The sequence below is a fragment of the Dufourea novaeangliae genome, unplaced genomic scaffold (genome assembly GCF_001272555.1).
Source record: "Dufourea novaeangliae isolate 0120121106 unplaced genomic scaffold, ASM127255v1 scaffold125, whole genome shotgun sequence".
NCBI classification, from domain to species: Eukaryota; Metazoa; Arthropoda; class Insecta; order Hymenoptera; family Halictidae; genus Dufourea; species Dufourea novaeangliae.
Window position 1 is genome coordinate 3,741,671 of NW_015374020.1, and position 16,371 is coordinate 3,758,041.

The following is a 16,371-nucleotide window of genomic DNA, read 5'->3' on the forward strand; positions in this document are numbered from 1 at the left end:
GACAGTATTACCAACTTAATTAACCACGAGACAACCTACACAAACCCCTTCGTGACCGAAAATGACACCTCGAAATCCGCAAATCGAAACGAGTACTCTTTCTTATTCCGTTATATTCAATGGCACACTTATATATTATTTCGAAAGCATCGAAAAATCACACAAATTGGGATTACAATTTTCTTCAATTATATCGAACTGTTTATTGCATTTCCCAGAATCACTGTTCTACGTAAATAATTGTCCTGTTCTTTTTATTTCACGAAAACATAATACATAGTGCATCCAAAAATATTATGGAGCCATCTACGGCGAAACGCCTAAACTAATATCCGATTACTATAGACTACTTATGGTATACGAGGTAAATAACATCACTATTCCTTTAGGCCTTAGGCAACCATTCCATTAAAAAAAACTAAGCATTAATTAAAAAAGGCAACTAGTGGAAATCATTGTATAATTGTATTATTTCAAAAAACCTTGATTAACAATTTCACACAAACACTGAATAGCTTTAATTTCTTTACCCCATTACTACAAATTCAAAAAAGGACCTGTTGCTGTCTTATTTGTTGTTAAAATTTTTTGTTAAACCTGCGCCATCTACGGCGAAGCGGCTAAGCTACTAGCCAATTAACATAGTAGTCTTGTCGCAAGATGGCATTTAACACCATATTCGAAATCCGTATGTGCAGGTTATTGCGGTAAAGTGGACGACTTATGTATTGTGATTATTCTGTGGTGAATTTTGCGACCGTTCTGAATTGTTCTGATTTTGAAAGATGCATGCGTGCTGCTGTACCAATGCTTTCTACTATACTTGAGGTTATGTATCGTTGTAAACAATAAACTTCGACGATAAATAATAAAATATATATGCAACGTAGAAATGCTGTATATATTAGAATTTAAGATATTTGAATTGTCTCCTGGGAGATTTTAATATATTTCTTATGAATTATATAATTTAATACGTTTGAAAATGGACAGACAAACTGTAGAAAATTTGCCGTAAGTAAATACTTTGTTGTTCTCATATCGTTGTAAAAAATGAAAGTTTTTATACCAATGTTTACATTTATCCTCCATTTATGCTGGCTGTCATTGTACCAAAATTATTTTTAATAGTTATTGTAAAGAGTTGTGGTTCTTAATATCCGATACGGTATGCCGATGCGAGAAACAACTCGTTGAGGATGAAATTAAAAAGGAGACAAAACTGCTCAAAGAGGGTCTCTTATTCTTCAAGCCTTACACAGAAAGCTCTCTAGAGAATATACCAAAAAATGATCCTTCTCCTCGAATGTACGAATTAATTAGCAAACTTGCTCCTCTCTTGGTATGTATTATTAAGAAAATTCCACCCTATTGAAGTAGTGATGAAACTTTTTTTATTGATTTGGTTTTTTTCTTTTCTTTTTAGAATTTAGATGCTACTCTTACATGGGATCTAGTTTGTAATTTCATAAAGTATGAATATCGCAATTGCACAGAAACCTTTGCATCTCAGCTCATAGATTTCACCTCAATGAAAGCATTGATAGATGATATTTGGGATTTTTATTATTCAGAAAGAATGACATTGATAAAGTGCCTTAAACTTATGGTAGAATACAAAGACAAGGAACATCGTTATCAGAAGGAATTTACAAAATTTTTTGATGACATTTTATTTGGAACGCTTCTTGAATCTATCAGAAAGCAGATAGAAATGTTGAAGACTATGAATCCACCTGTTAAATCGCAGCTGTGTACAGAGGAGTATTTGCACAGGCTGTACAACAGTAGTCTCGTCGAAATGCGGGAGTTACTTCATATATTGACAGTCATTATTCATGATATACATATCGCCGATACTGAATTTATGAAATTATATGAAAGTACCGGGGTAAGCAGAATTTAAAACACAGGTTTAGTAGTTGCAGATAGTACTTTCGTCGTTCAGTTACGTTTAATATTTCTATAGGGAGAACCGAGACGCTTGGCGAGTACGAAAAGTCACGAGGACAAAAAAGCAATTGCCAGGAAAATCAAAGATATTCATCGTAGCCAAGCGGCTTTATTTTTAGTAGCATTAGATGTAAGAAAACAGTAAGTTATCTTCTGGTATTATGCTAGCATTTCGTTGTTCGCCATGGTATTAAAAATACTAGTAACTATTGTTCCGCAGCACCGACATGGAAGATTGGGTGCAGAGCGTAAGAAAAAGTATACAAGAAACCTTCGAACAAAAATGTATTCGCGATAATTCTCCGCAGGATAGTCCCCTTTTTCTATCATGGATGTTAGCGAACTACGCTATCGAACCTGACAATGTCGATACGATGAATCGATTTCGGCCATTTGGTATTAAAGCCATACAGCTTAACGTTTTTCATTACCTGCAAGACTTGATGAACAGCGAAATGATTTGCGAGAAAACTCATTACGCGGAGGTTGTGCATAGCAGCGTGTACAATCTTCTTACCTTGGTGTGCGCTTTTGTCGGCGAGGATAAACTCAGCGTTCTGAACGGCATTTTCGATGCTGTGGCCGCTACGATACAGTTTCCCGAAACTGCAGCCCGATTTTGGCAAGATCGCGACGAGGGATTGTTGTTGATCTACAAATTTGCTGTCGAACAATTTCCGTACGAGTTCGAGCCTCTGACGAATATCGCGATCGGACTGGCAAGCGCCTCCGAATCGAGTGCCGAAAAAATTGCCGTAGAGTTGGAAAATTTACAGTCGTTAACGCTGGAGGTGCCGCGTCAACGAGATCACAACAAACCGTTGAAACCTTACGAACAGGAATGTGTCATTCACAAAAACTCATACACAATATCGGAAGATTCTGTCCGCGAGAATATACGCATACTGTCAAGTGATCGGGAAGTGGTAATATTTCGGGAAAAAGCGAGCTACTGGGACGCTTTGCATCACAAGATAGAACAACTGTTTTCACAGGCTGGTGGCAGAATTACAAGCGACACTGAAATGAATAAAAATCTGCCCGAGAACGTTTCACAGGGCTTAAAGCTGCTGAAAACACTGGCTAAATGTATAGGAATACGGCAGACTATGGTTATTCCGACGGAATTAAGTTTCGAAATTATCAATAGATTTTCTTACCCAGTATTACCCGAAGACAAAATGTACATATACAAGATAGTTGCAGCGTGTATCAGTATCTCCTCCGAACTAGTTCTCGAGTACCCCGAAGAAATTCTTGCCCGAATGCGTGCGGGCGTTTATCCGAGATTCAATAACCGTTACCAAAAGACACTGGACTTCGCGGAAGCGGTTTCTTTCGATGGCGGTATAATTGCATCCTGGCTGTCCGCCATAGAAACGATCTCTCATTCGTATCCGATTTTGAATGCGTATCTGGATATCTTATCGAAATATTTAATCAGAAAATACAACGAAGAAGCTTTGTACACGGTCGAAATACCTGGAATGGTGTTTTTACTCCAAGGAGTTTTACCGAAATTGGATTCCTGGTATTTCGATTCGGACGCTGAAAGGACCGACCTATGGCTGAAAAGTATGTTTTGCCTTCACAGAGCGCTCGAAACTAGTCTGCCGAAAGAAGATATCCGAAATGAATTGCAGCTTGTCGTCGCCTATAGTCTACTGTATTTGGAACCAAGACACGCGTTGCTGAAATTGATCCGCACCGGTGAGCGTACTCTGCACAATAAAATGATGGCAGAAACAGATTGGATTCGGGGAAACGGATTCAAGGCGATCAAAAGCGTACAGCTGGCCCTGTCGGTGGTAAATAGATTATTGATATTCCGAAAATCGTTGGGTCTAGAGACTGGAGACAGATCACCGCTGGAAGCCGCCCTGTATTCGTCGCCTCGCGTGCCTAATGGTCTTCTGATAGTACCTACGATCGTTAGTTACCTTTACGTATGGTTCAGCCCGCCGTTGCAAGCGATGGCTGTTAGGCTGTTGAAAAAGTTTGCTGAAGGATCGTCGATGTCTCTGCTCGTCTGCATGGGAATGGACGGTACAGCTATACGGGAAACTTTCGCGTCTCGTAGAGGACTCATGTCACCGACTTGTGTTGCGGACGTTAAAGTGGCCATTCTTGAATTGGTCGCGATTTGTCTGGAAAAGCAACCTGGATTAACGGAAGCTCTCTTTAATATCGTACATCCGGCAGAGTGCAACCGAATTTTCCCCCGTTCGGTCGAGGAATTCTTCACGGAAGGATGTCGACAATTTTTAGACAAATATTTGAATCGGATCTACGAGAAGGAGGACATCGTGCGCGACAAATTGTACAATAGCACGATGGCACTGCTGCGAGCGATGTGGTATCATAGAAACGAGATTCTCGTGAATTTCTTTCGAAAACGAGAAAAGTTCTGGACTCACTTGTTTGCCCCACTTTTCCGCGATCTAGTACCGGGGGCGAAAGGCTACTCTCATCTGTTGGATATTATCACGTTGGAGTTGTTCAAGAACTCTTTGCTCGAAGACGATTTTTCCATGAATCTGAGAAAACTTATGGACAAGTCGAAAAATTACTGGAAGAAGTTAGCAATCTATATACTAGAAGATGTACAGTCGGTCGACGAAATATCGAAGAGTTACGAAAAACAGGACAGCAGTATCGTTGGTTCGTTATACGAGACCAATTTGGAGTCTTGGTACAATTTCATCGTCACGTTAACAGATGAAAGGATCGCGAGTAATTATCCTGTGAACGTGATTCAAGCGCAGTTAATAACGCAACGCTCTTTAGAATCGCTTGTGGAACGAGTGAAACAATCACACGACCTAAGCGGTCGAAAAGTTACGATGTTATTAGCTTCGTTGTCTCTTCGATGCATCACCTCTTGGAAACAGATGTGCGTGGACGACTCGAGAATTTTCAAATCGGGATTGACGCAGTTGATGCAAGAGATCGGACAAGCCTATCGCAGCTACGGGAAGTCGCTGCGTCAGACACTAATGTCTTTGCTCCTCGGATGTGTACAGTGCGTGAAAAGCACGTTGCGCGAGGATGCGACGAGTCTCGAGTATCTTTTAGCGCATTCGTGCACAATCGCCGCGAGCGAGTTAGAAGAATTAAAGGAAGCTGCGATACAGTTTGAGAAACGGAAGCAGCAGCAGCCGATCGTGCGAACAGTCGACGACAAGGGAACGATCGGTAGCGTGAACGCGCAGAAAAACGCTGACGAGAGAAACGCGGAGACCCTTCGTGGAATACGGGAGAGCTTACCGGCTACGTTGGCCGTTTGTATGGTCACGCAATTGTTGCGCTCCTACGTGGAACGAAGCACGCTTTCGAAACATCAAAGGAAATCCGGTTGCGTGCAACTTCGGCAAATGATACCTGAACTGATGGCGTGTATCGGTATCACTATGCAGAAATATCCGTATATAAGATTCAGCACGGCTGCTCTTAACCTGCTCAATTTAATGATTCGCTCGCCGTACACGTTGCATCCGATCAACGATAACGACATCGTCAAGTTGTGGTTGAGTTTGATTCCACCCGCGGAAATAGACAACAGCATGTTGAACTCGTTGTACGATGACCGCTCGAACGGAAAATGGCGATGTCAGGATTGGTGGCCACTTTACACCCTTGGCCTCGAATTCCTAACAGGACTTGTCACGAGAGAAACGCCCACCGTTTACATTAAATCTATCGTAATGTTCCTAAACTCGCACGAGTATCAGCTGATGGTTACGTCGACGTTGTTGAGACACACCGCCGATCTTTTGGCTGCCGACTTGGTGCAATCACTCGTTGCGCTCATTCACACTATGGCGACGCAACCGTACGTTTGGAACTCCATACAGCCGAACGTTTGCGAGACATTAATAAAGTGTATGTATTTGGCGTACGACAACACGGTGAACTTACTGTTGCGACCGCGGATTCTCAAATTCATCACCGATGGTATAAGCGTGGAAAGCGCCGAAGAGTTGGAATCGTGCGACAAACGATTGCCTAGCGCCGAGTTAAAACATTTGGTGAACAAATTGATAGTTATAAACACGACTTGCGCGCTCAGCTTCGTTCGCTTCTCACCGAGGCTGAACACTCTCGTGGATACTATATATACGCAAGACTTTTGGTACACTCCGATGGCCGAAATGAATTTCGGCCCTCCTCAGATGAGCATGAGCTCGGGTCCTCGTTTAACTTACGGAACGATAATAAGCTCGACCCAACTGTTTACGCAAGCCCTTCATTCGCGATCACAATCCGTAAGTTCTTCGTCCGTCTCTTTCGGCAGCCAGTCCGATAAAATGGACTCCGCCAAGAGGGAATGGGAGCACGCGACGCCTGAGGACCGTCGAATGCATTCCAGCAAAGATCTGAGAAGAATCATCCACGCTGCTTCTGGTTCGGCCTCGAGATCATCGTCCAACGTGGGCGGGGACTTTTTAGGATACGTGAGCGGTCTCGATGTAACTGTGCCCCTGTTGAGCAGTCCACGACTCGTCAGAAGACCTTACGATCCTCTCATCTGCGAGAACACCATTCTCTCGAGGGCAACCGCTTTAACAACCGGAAGACACGTAACGAAAGGAGGAGGCGGTACACCCGCCGGAGGCAACGGCAGCCCCGTTGTCGCTAAGTATCACAAGTTCAGCGATCCGTGGTTCGAATCTATGGACGAGAATAATACGCGACTAGCACTCGAAGTTAATCTCGTTTTAATATTGTGTCAAGCTTTGGAGGGTGTCCGAAGTCCACGAATCGCCCTTCGAGATCGCCAGCTGATAGCACGCGAAACGGTCACGGAATTGGGGGTATTCTTTGATTTCCTTGAACATCGAGGCACACCGGACAACTGGAAGGTCGAAGGATCATTGATTAACGCTGACGCCAGAAGCGTAAGAGCGATCGATCAGGCAATCGATCCGAGTCAAGCTATTCTACCCGCGAGATTAATGGAGACAGAGGGTCGTAATCTTGAGGAGAACGTTTTTACTACCGGAAGATTCACGACCAATGTCAGTAGTGTGCAGTTTTTGCCCTTGATGGGAAAGTTGCTAAAATCAGTCGTGGAGTCTTTAGATTTAACGCAATACCGATAGCGATAAACTATATTCATTGAGAATCGACAGAGAAGAAAATACGAAGAAAGGAAAAAGACGAACCAGGTCGGTAGTGTATAAAAGAAATAATAATTTCGGCATTTCGTGTATGTGAAGCTCATAATAAAGTAACAATTTTTATTATAATCTTCCCTTTTTGATATCGTATAAAGGATAAAGAAACTAGAGTAAAAAAATAAATCGAGGATAAGCAAATGCGAAATTTCCGATTTGCTTGGGAGTTAGAAAGTCTATCGGTCGGTATATTGTAATTGTTCTAGTTTAACGTGACATTGCGCTCTGTTTATCCTCGACGAAAATAAAAAACAAGCAGGTTTTTAGCGAATTTCATTTAATTTAACCCGTGCAAACGATTACCGAGATCTTCTCTCGTCGAGTTTACGTAATCGCGTAATGGGACTGGATTTCTGTACAATACCACAAGGGAACCGCGTGATGTACGGTTACACACAGATTTTTATGGAACTTTGTGAAAAGGTAGTGAACAACTAGATTCTAAACCCTATAGCACCGTAGGCGCGGGCACTCGATAGTTTACGAAATATTCAACAATAATGATCGCATTTCGGTAGATAGTTTTAATAACCAAAAAAGTTGACTATTTAAAAAGATAAACTACTAGCAGGCGAAATGCGATGTTTATTGTAAAATATGTCCTACACGTATAAACTACTGAATGTTTACACTTACGGCTCTACAGGGCTTACAATATACACATGTAACTGTCCACTGCCTTTTTGTAAAATTTCAGCAAAAATCGGCGCGTAACACATCGCATGATCCCCTTGTGAGTACCAGTGATCAGACACGTGCTAGAACAACATTACGATTAATCTTTTTATAAGGTTGCGCCCGGCGCTACAATTCTGTGATCGTAATTTATCGTTTGTTGCTTTGATAACACTTAAATATTTATAGATCTGAAAACGTGAATCGATTTGAATTATTCAAACCGATGTTCATTCATAAACTTCATCTACGGATAACGATAGAGTAGTTATCGAGAATTAGAAAGCAGAAAATGGAAAAACCTATAGTAATTCGCGTTCACGTGTCATTTACCATTTAACTGCTCCTTTTCTGTTCATTTCAATTAACATACATAGTTCTAATACCTTTCTTTTCGTTTCGCGAGAGAACAATTTCTTTCGCTATCGCAATCGACAGTCACACTACGATACAGTATAAAAATATAATTCGTGATAGTAACGAATATTACATGTTATGACAACAGCGATGTTGCGAGCAGCGACTTGAATGCGTCGCGCAAACAAATTCGACGCTAAGGAGGTAAATGAGGTAAAATGTTCTCTGGTGAGGGTGTGTCGTGCGAATCGTTACTTCTCGACGTAACTCGCGCGTGGTAAAAATTATTGGAGGTGACAGAAGTGACGATTGAACTTGTCGTGACTGTACTCGTAACTCCAGCAGTCGTAACCATTGGAACGGCGCTGGCTGTTGTCGTGTTGATAGTGATCGTCGTTACGATGGAAGAGGTAGAGTGACTTCGAGACGTCAACGAGGACCAGGCATGCGGACTAGCGCAGCTAGTGTCGGACGGTGAACAATCCGAGTGACGAGTTGGCGGGGTACAGCATACAGGAGTTGGCAACGTAGTTGCAATTGAACCTGACGGTGGTACGGTGACACTTCCCGCTGATGACGGAGGTGGGGGAGGTGGGGGTGGAGGTGGTGGTGGTAGTGGTGGTGCTGATGGTGGTGGTGGCGGTGGTGGTGGAGGCGCAGGCGTTGGTCCATTCAGATCCGCTAAGGGATCAACCGCTGCACTGTTGTCCCATAGTTCAGCAGATTTTGATTCGTCGTTACTCACGGCGTTAACAGTTGATCTCTGTCGCTTCGCATCACCGTACAGTAAGCAATGAACATTCGGTGAACTGCTACGATCTCGTACACCCTCTTGTTCCTCCAGAAATCGGTCCATATAGTCCCTGCTTACAGTTCAATGATCTTGTCATACTTCCAGTTTTCACAAAGGAAATAAATGTTTACTTGTTATAAACGATAGAACGTGGCAACCATCTCTGCCTACGTTAATATGAATTAGGAGAAGAAGAATACCCCACTGCCCGGATAATTTAGTCGGTCAAAGCAGTTGCCCGGAAAGCAAAAGGACCGACTTCGACTCCCGGTCCGATACCCGATCAGCCGAACTCTTTTTCTCCTACATTTTACATCTAAAGACAGAGAAAATACTCACGTGATGCCAGGATGCAAAGCATATTTTTTCTTTTCTAATCGAGCCTTGTACGTAAATATATCATGGCGTTCCGTCTTCTTCCACAGGTAATAAAATTGCACTAATTCCCCGACAGACCGCGTTCTCACCTGTAACGATAGCAAGACAAATTATAGCGACTGTACCTAAAGCTGTTTTTAACTTTTTCAGGTAATTTGAGACATTATATAACGTGTACCTTATTCTTCTGTATAAGATGAAAATCCTTTCCATAACTCCGTAATCCAGATTCAAAATTATGGCATTCTTCTTCCGACCAAAGGCTAACAGCATCTGTTGGTGGTACGACGTTCATTCTACGTCTTCTTAATGCTTCTTCAAGATTATAACCACATTGTAACAGGAGATATAATGCTTGTTCGTCATCTCTGATGTGAGATCCTGTTGGCAGAGAACCACCTTTTACTGCCGGTAACTGGGCCCGTTCCAAAAATTCCTCGGTTTCTTCTTCAGGTATATGACTGGGATCCCATAACATTTTATCTTCATTTTCGTACGGTAGAGCATCGTCATAACGACACAAACCTTCTGGTATAGCTGCTTGGTAATCGCTACCGACCATGATTGTCTTCTTCCATTCTTCTTCGTCGGGACTGTAATCGCAATCGTCCTCTTCTTCTTCGCTCTGTGGTCGTGAAACGCTTCGTAATAGTCTTGAAGTACCACTACCTATACCGCTGCTGACTATTCCGTCTTCTCCACCGTCTACTGTGCTCTCTCCGCCGGCACCTTCTATTCCAGTAACAACGTTATCGTCCGCTGTGCCGCCACTAAGTCCGCTTATACCGCTACATTTAGCGGTACCACTACCACCCATCGCAGCAGACGTCCTTACGTTCTCAGTGTTACTACAATTATCGATCATCGAACATTCTTCGGTTTCGCCTTCTTCATCGTCATCGTCGTCGTCATGAATTCTGTGTCGTCTACTATTGTCTCCAGTACCTACGCTACTGGCATTATTTCCTTTCATCGCTGGTCCTGACACCAACGACGTTGAATCCTTCCCTTTTACCAACATTTCGGTATAAAACTGTTTGAGATCCGGCTCGTTACTAGTCGCGTCCGCTTCATCGTCGTCATCGTCGTCATCCGCGTCATTCTCACCCTTATCCGAATATTGCCCCTCAGCTTCTGGATCCCCGCTTCCAGATGGGATTAACATTCGATCAGAACTGTTTGAATTTTCTGTTGACGGATCCCCGTATCCATACATTGCAAGCAGATCTTTTAGTGGCATATCACCTTCCTGAAAGAAGACAAGAAAAAAAATGATTATCATGCCAGATATAACAAATAGACTAGACATACGAATCTCACTACGAGAACGCACTTTGAGTCCAAAGTATTGTAGAAACTTATCATAATTGTAATTATTTATGGGCTTGATTTTTTCATTTCACAGGCTTGATCCTAGAATAGTTGGGATCAGAATCTTGTTACAAAGTGAACATCGTACATATTAAATATGTAGCTCAAACACTGCAGAGTTATACCTTTTGCAAGTTGGACAACTCGTTGTGAGAATCTTCACTACCTTCTAAAGCTTCTTCTTCGTCTAAAGTCCGTTCATCGTCAAAATCATTTACCATCATTTCTGTAGCTGGGCCCATATCATAATCTCGATCAGCCCTATAAGACATTGAGTATTAAGAATGTACTTTTATTTTTGTACAATTTTCCACTAGAAGACTAATAGCGATTTATATGTATATACCCACATGTTTATATGTATTGCAGTACCCAAAACAGCAACATAGCATGCAGATACTAGAGTTGCATACCTAGTACACACAGAGCAATGCGTACCATTAGAATGTCGAAGGAGGCTGTCCTTAAACTACCTGTATTGCACATTTTATTTGTTTTAGTTGATTTAATCGACCATTTGTATCATGTAATCGGCGTAATATACCGAGAGGATGTAATATGTGATTTATGACGCGCATCTAACCTTGAATTTTTATGACATTAGTGTTGAGTTTACAGTCGCAACAACAACTCATATTTCAATAAATAATACGATAGAAACTACGTTTCTCTTAAAGTCTTGCGTTACTGCCACTGCATACCGTATTAGGTTCTACTTTTCACCTCACTAAAAACTTTTGATTGCAATATCGTACATCTTCACAAAGAAGGGTCAATTTTTCAGCGTAAGGGCTTCATGATAACATTTTTCTGATCCAACATGTTTCCAAGGCACAGTTTTAATCGCCGAGAAAGCGGTTTCAACGACGATAACGCAAAATTATTATTAATTTTCAAGAAATAAATTCAAGCACACACAATCCATTATTTATACTCATCGACATATCATTATGCTTCTATAGTACTCTAAAAAGCGGGAAATTCATGGAATTTGTTGCAACCACCAATCGCAAGTATACCACCGATTAAAATAGTTGTCCATTCCACTCCGATATCCCGAAACTCTCGAATCAAAATAAGAAGAGGTCCGTCTTACAGTGTGATGTTCAATGGAATATAAAGAACATAGACATATATATAATAGACTGCGTGGACTTATAGTAGGGATGAAGTCGAGACCGAAATATAGAAGTAGCCCTGGAGTAGCTCCTCTCTTGCTCGCACATCGATGAGGGCAAGGGATTACTACGCACATGTATAATGCCTCAACTACGCCGTAGGAGAATCCCCCAGTCCCATTAGAAAGAGAGGAAAGTCACTCCAGTTAGGGTTGAATCGATACCACCAAGGTATCGATACTTTTACTCATAACTACTGTTGTATGAAGGTATCGATACTTACTCGGTATCGAAACAAAAGTATCGAGTAATGTACTCGTATTTACTTGTATCGATTTGTTCCTAACTCCAGTTATTGTCCTCTCTTTCTAGTGCCGACTTCATCCCTACCATAAGACTGCGCAATCTATTATATGTATGAATACCGGACTATGTGTAATATTACCGACTAGTGTGACATTGCCATGGATTTGTACCAGTAAACGCCACACGGTGTGCAGGGCGCGCATGGTCTGACTACGCGAGACAAGATCCCTTACCGCTACAAAACTTCTAAGATTTAGTTTATGGGTAGCTACCAGAAGCTACTTGTCCCTGGCGACACGGGCGACACGGTGTCTGGAGTGTGGAGATTTCCAGTTGTTCGGAACAGTTCGGGGCGAGTTGGTGCGAGGTAGTTAGGTGTACCTGGTTTATGTTTTTATCTTGCGTCTTTTATGACTTTAATTGTTAATAGTTTCATTACATTCGAACGTAAATACTTATATTAGCCAAGATGTTTTGGGGTAAGTAGCAAAATTATTCTAAACAAAATTTTACATTATTACTTGTCCACAATTTGCCGGCAAAGAACTGTTTCAAGATGGCGTAGCCATGTGGTCGTGAGAGGCCATCGTTCCTTTTAAAAATATAGAACCGTAGAAATGTTATCGTATAAACAATATTAATTTTATAATCTTCTTTCAGGTTTAATAATGGAACCAAACAAACGGTACACGCAAACCGTTGAAAAATCATTCCACGTGTCGATGGCGACTTTAGATCTCACAACAGCCGGTAAAACCGAATTTTACGTTACTTTTAAAACCATTCGACATTTACTTTTAAAAACATTTCGACTTAATATTTTCTAAGTTTTGCTTTCTTTGTCTATGATTGAGTATTAATATCTATTAGAATATATTGAACTTAATAATTTCCATATTCAAAAGTGTTCCTTTATAATAAAAATTTAATAAAATTCGAGGTGAAACTGTAGAAAAGCTACCTACCCTCCGATTTCGATAATTTTTGGATATGTTGTAAAACTCGACATTTTAGATAACTTTTTCCTATACATACAATGGAGAAGTTACTTAGTTTCCGATATATTTGCGAAAAACTGCCAGTACTAGCACATTGAATTCTGCCTATAGTTGTGTTTATTTGACTGCAATAGAGTAAAGATTCATACTTAGCAGAGTTATTAATATGAATGGATGTTTAGTTTCATAGCAAATCGATTTGTATAATGCTTCAGAGTTGGTTAGAGTCAGTTATTTCTTTTCTAGAACTGTGTCTAATCAACTCTGAAGCAATATACTAATCAATTTGTAATTCTAAGAAACTAAATGTCCATTCACATGAACAACTTTGCTAAGAATGAAATGTTACTCTATTGCAGTCAAATAAACAAAAGCTAAGCAGCTGGTGGCTGGTAGCTAGCAACCAACAGTGATGCATACATAGCCACAGACACACAACCAATGGCAGAATTCAATGTCTATTTAGTACCAGCAATTTTTCGCGAAAATGTTTTAAACTAAGCAACTCCCCCTGTTATATGTATAGGAAAAAGTTGTTCAGAATGTCCAGTTTTACAACAGTCCAAAAATCATCCAAATCGGAGCTTTTCTACAGTTTTACCTTAATTTATATATTATGTGCAACATTTCATTAATTTCAGATGATAATGTGGTGCAAGTAATGCTATGGTATGACAATAGGAACTACCTACTTTGCAGTTTAAAAAGAAGCACAACATGGCAGGTACCACTTGACTTGAATTTCCAAGAGGGAACTAAAATAGCATTTACTTGTAATGGTCATGGTCGTGTACATCTGACTGGTTATGTGACACCTGACGAAGAACTGGATTTAGATGAATTGGAGGAAGAGGAAGATGAAGCACCTGCCCTGGTAGATAAACAGTCAAAGAGAAAAGCTTTGGATTCATTGCAAAATGAGAAGATTGCCAAACGTTCTAAACAAAAAGTTGAAGCAGAATCTTCAGAAGATGAAGAAATAGATCTGGATGACAGTGGATCTGATGAGTCAGATGAAGATGGAGATGAATTAATGTTAAGTGAGGAAGAAGAAGAAGGAGGTAGCATTGAGGCTGAAGATGATGATGAAAGAGAGGAGGAAGAAGAAGTAGAAAAAAAGGTAAAGCCACATCAGAAGGATCAGAAGAACAAACAACAGAAAGATCAGAAGAACAAACATCAGAAGACCAAAGAAGGTGCAAATAAATTAGTAAATGGTAAAGAAGCAAAACAGGATCAGCAGCATAAACAACAAAAGAAAAACAAAGGAGAGCAACAATCAAATGAACAGAACACTCAAAGTGAACAAAAAAAAAGGATAGTAGAAGGCGGAGTGCAAATAGAGGAATTAAAAGTAGGTAATGGAACACCTGCAAAGACTGGAAAATTTGTATCTGTATATTATGTAGGCCGGTTGAAAAATGGAAAAAAGTTTGATTCGACAAGACAAGGGGAAGGTTTTAAATTTAGATTAGGAAAGGGTGAAGTAATTAAAGGATGGGACATTGGTATCGCAGGAATGAAAGTTGGAGGAAAACGACTCATCACGATACCACCAGCTATGGCGTATGTATCTTCTCTTAATTTAGAAATTACATGTCTGCATAGCTTGCAAAAATTTATTTATATACTGTGAATATTTAATTTCAAATGAATAACATATGTTACAGGTATGGTGCAAAGGGTTCACCACCAGTTATTCCCGGCAACAGTACACTTGTATTTGAAGTTGAACTTAGAAATGTTCATTGAAAATAAAGGATAATTCACCGACCAGAGTATTTGTTACGTGATCGATCGATAATGTATTTTGAAAAATTGAATGCGATCCCTTTTCTATTTTCCATTAAAGCTTCAACTTTCTTAGAAATATGACACTGATAATATATTTTACACTATGTAGTATCATTTAAATATTCTTATAGTTTGAATGTGATGTATGAATGTAAGTAAACATAGTGTACTACATTTTTAATTAAGAGTAAGCATATAATTTCTGAAGACATTTACCAAGTGTTGAACTAATAAATATCGTTTACAAATAAAATTACACATTGAAATAAGGAAATCCTTTTTTTAATCATGCAATAATCATAATGAATACAGCAAACACCAAAAGTGACAGTAATTTAATAAAATTATGTTTGTATTGAATATAATAATTTTATATTTAGTTTAATAGAAGGGACAAATATATTTTAAATTTTCAATCATGTTCTAGGTATATAAAACTAAAAATATTACATAGAAACATGTGTTTCAATTATGTGTGTTTATTCAGGGTGTAGGCAAATAACATGTACAAGCGGGCACGAGGTGATTTGCCGTGAAGAAATAAGAAAAAAATATACCTAAATAGAATAAAATTTTTTCATCACACATTCAGAACAAAAAATTTCATTCTATATTTTCTTATTTTTTCACCAAGAATCACCTCAGGCTTGTGTGTACATGTCATTTGGCCAAATCCTTTATAGAACTTTCATCATTTATTAATGATAATTTATGTTGTACATTAATTGACCTGTATCAAGAAGAATTAATTTACATAAACTATGGAAACATACATTTTAATAACAAAGAACACTACCTCTGTTGTACATGCAATGCAGTTTTCACACAGTTAATTTATACAAATTTGTATCAGATGCAATTAATACTATAATAGATATAATTGTAAATGATATTACATAAGTCAGATGTATACATGTACTTAATATAATTAATGCTTGTTTGATTCAATTTTAGATATCCTTAATCTGTTTTTTTTTCATCTTCATTTTTCTTCCAAGATAATGTACACACACCGTTTGTGCATTCTTTCACTAATTGCTGTGGTTGTTCTGTAGTCGACATGTCTTTCCCTTTATTTCTGAACTGCCACCACTTTACTAATATCGGTTGTATCAGGAACCTCCATATAACAAGTAATATGGGAATAGCTACACATGGCAGACATACCATTTTAAGATGATACACTGAAAACCATAAAGAGACATATATTATGAACTTTTAGATTACCATTAAGTCTAAAAAACTATGCATTTAATTCATTTATTGAGTATATGACAATTTGAAACTTAGTATAATAAAAATTCTAATGAGATTTTCATGTTATTAGGAATCTAATAGGCTCATTAATATAACAAATCTCTGATTCCAATGTCTGTCAATTAGTTTACATTTTACATAAATATCTGTGGATGAATAACGAATGTGTCATTCACTGACGATTATCTATGTCA

At 39.5% G+C, this 16,371-nt stretch overlaps 3 protein-coding genes across 6 annotated transcripts; 2 read left to right on the plus strand and 1 right to left on the minus strand.

Moving 5' to 3' along the window:
- The first annotated feature begins 985 nt into the window (after window positions 1-985).
- LOC107188937 (nucleoporin NUP188 homolog) lies at window positions 986-7,202 on the plus strand. The gene is made up of 5 exons (XM_015577337.1): window positions 986-1,014; window positions 1,132-1,342; window positions 1,427-1,891; window positions 1,970-2,094; window positions 2,174-7,202. Exons 1-5 carry the CDS (start codon window positions 986-988, stop codon window positions 7,053-7,055), a joined length of 5,712 nt encoding a protein of 1,903 aa, XP_015432823.1. The 3' UTR covers window positions 7,056-7,202.
- Window positions 7,203-8,322: 1,120 nt separating this feature from the next.
- Window positions 8,323-11,443, minus strand: LOC107189001 (mesoderm induction early response protein 1-like). 4 transcript variants are annotated; one of them, XM_015577426.1, is made up of 6 exons: window positions 11,406-11,443; window positions 11,055-11,177; window positions 10,830-10,965; window positions 9,512-10,582; window positions 9,295-9,422; window positions 8,323-9,028 (listed from the first exon to the last, which is right to left on the minus strand). In XM_015577426.1, coding segments are annotated over exons 2-6 (2,007 nt in total). In that variant the 5' UTR covers window positions 11,057-11,177; window positions 11,406-11,443; the 3' UTR covers window positions 8,323-8,358. The 4 variants fall into 4 exon arrangements, with proteins under 4 accessions (XP_015432912.1, XP_015432913.1, XP_015432911.1 ...); XM_015577427.1 differs by lacking the exon at window positions 11,406-11,443 and adding an exon at window positions 11,288-11,354 and having other exon boundaries at window positions 8,323-9,025; XM_015577425.1 differs by lacking the exon at window positions 11,406-11,443 and adding an exon at window positions 11,288-11,354.
- A 983-nt stretch (window positions 11,444-12,426) lies between these two features.
- On the plus strand, window positions 12,427-14,919 carry LOC107189011 (46 kDa FK506-binding nuclear protein). The gene is made up of 4 exons (XM_015577440.1): window positions 12,427-12,607; window positions 12,789-12,878; window positions 13,768-14,692; window positions 14,797-14,919. Exons 1-4 carry the CDS (start codon window positions 12,598-12,600, stop codon window positions 14,876-14,878), a joined length of 1,107 nt encoding a protein of 368 aa, XP_015432926.1. The 5' UTR covers window positions 12,427-12,597; the 3' UTR covers window positions 14,879-14,919.
- Window positions 14,920-16,371: the final 1,452 nt, after the last annotated feature.

What these genes read in the sequence shown, in the direction of transcription:
- LOC107188937 (XM_015577337.1), top strand. Translation starts at nt 986, where the DNA reads ATGGACAGACAAACTGTAGAAAATTTGCC. An exon ending in CAAACTGTAGAAAATTTGCC is followed by an intron (nt 1,015 to 1,131) that starts GTAAGTAAATAC and finishes TATTTTTAATAG; the next exon opens with TTATTGTAAAGAGTTGTGGT. An exon ending in GCAAACTTGCTCCTCTCTTG is followed by an intron (nt 1,343 to 1,426) that starts GTATGTATTATT and finishes TTTTCTTTTTAG; the next exon opens with AATTTAGATGCTACTCTTAC.
- LOC107189001 (XM_015577426.1), bottom strand. An exon ending in ATCTTATACAGAAGAATAAG is followed by an intron (nt 9,423 to 9,511) that starts GTACACGTTATA and finishes CTATCGTTACAG; the next exon opens with GTGAGAACGCGGTCTGTCGG. An exon ending in GCTTTGCATCCTGGCATCAC is followed by an intron (nt 9,029 to 9,294) that starts GTGAGTATTTTC and finishes TTGAACTGTAAG; the next exon opens with CAGGGACTATATGGACCGAT.
- LOC107189011 (XM_015577440.1), top strand. An exon ending in TTTAGATCTCACAACAGCCG is followed by an intron (nt 12,879 to 13,767) that starts GTAAAACCGAAT and finishes CATTAATTTCAG; the next exon opens with ATGATAATGTGGTGCAAGTA. An exon ending in ACGATACCACCAGCTATGGC is followed by an intron (nt 14,693 to 14,796) that starts GTATGTATCTTC and finishes CATATGTTACAG; the next exon opens with GTATGGTGCAAAGGGTTCAC.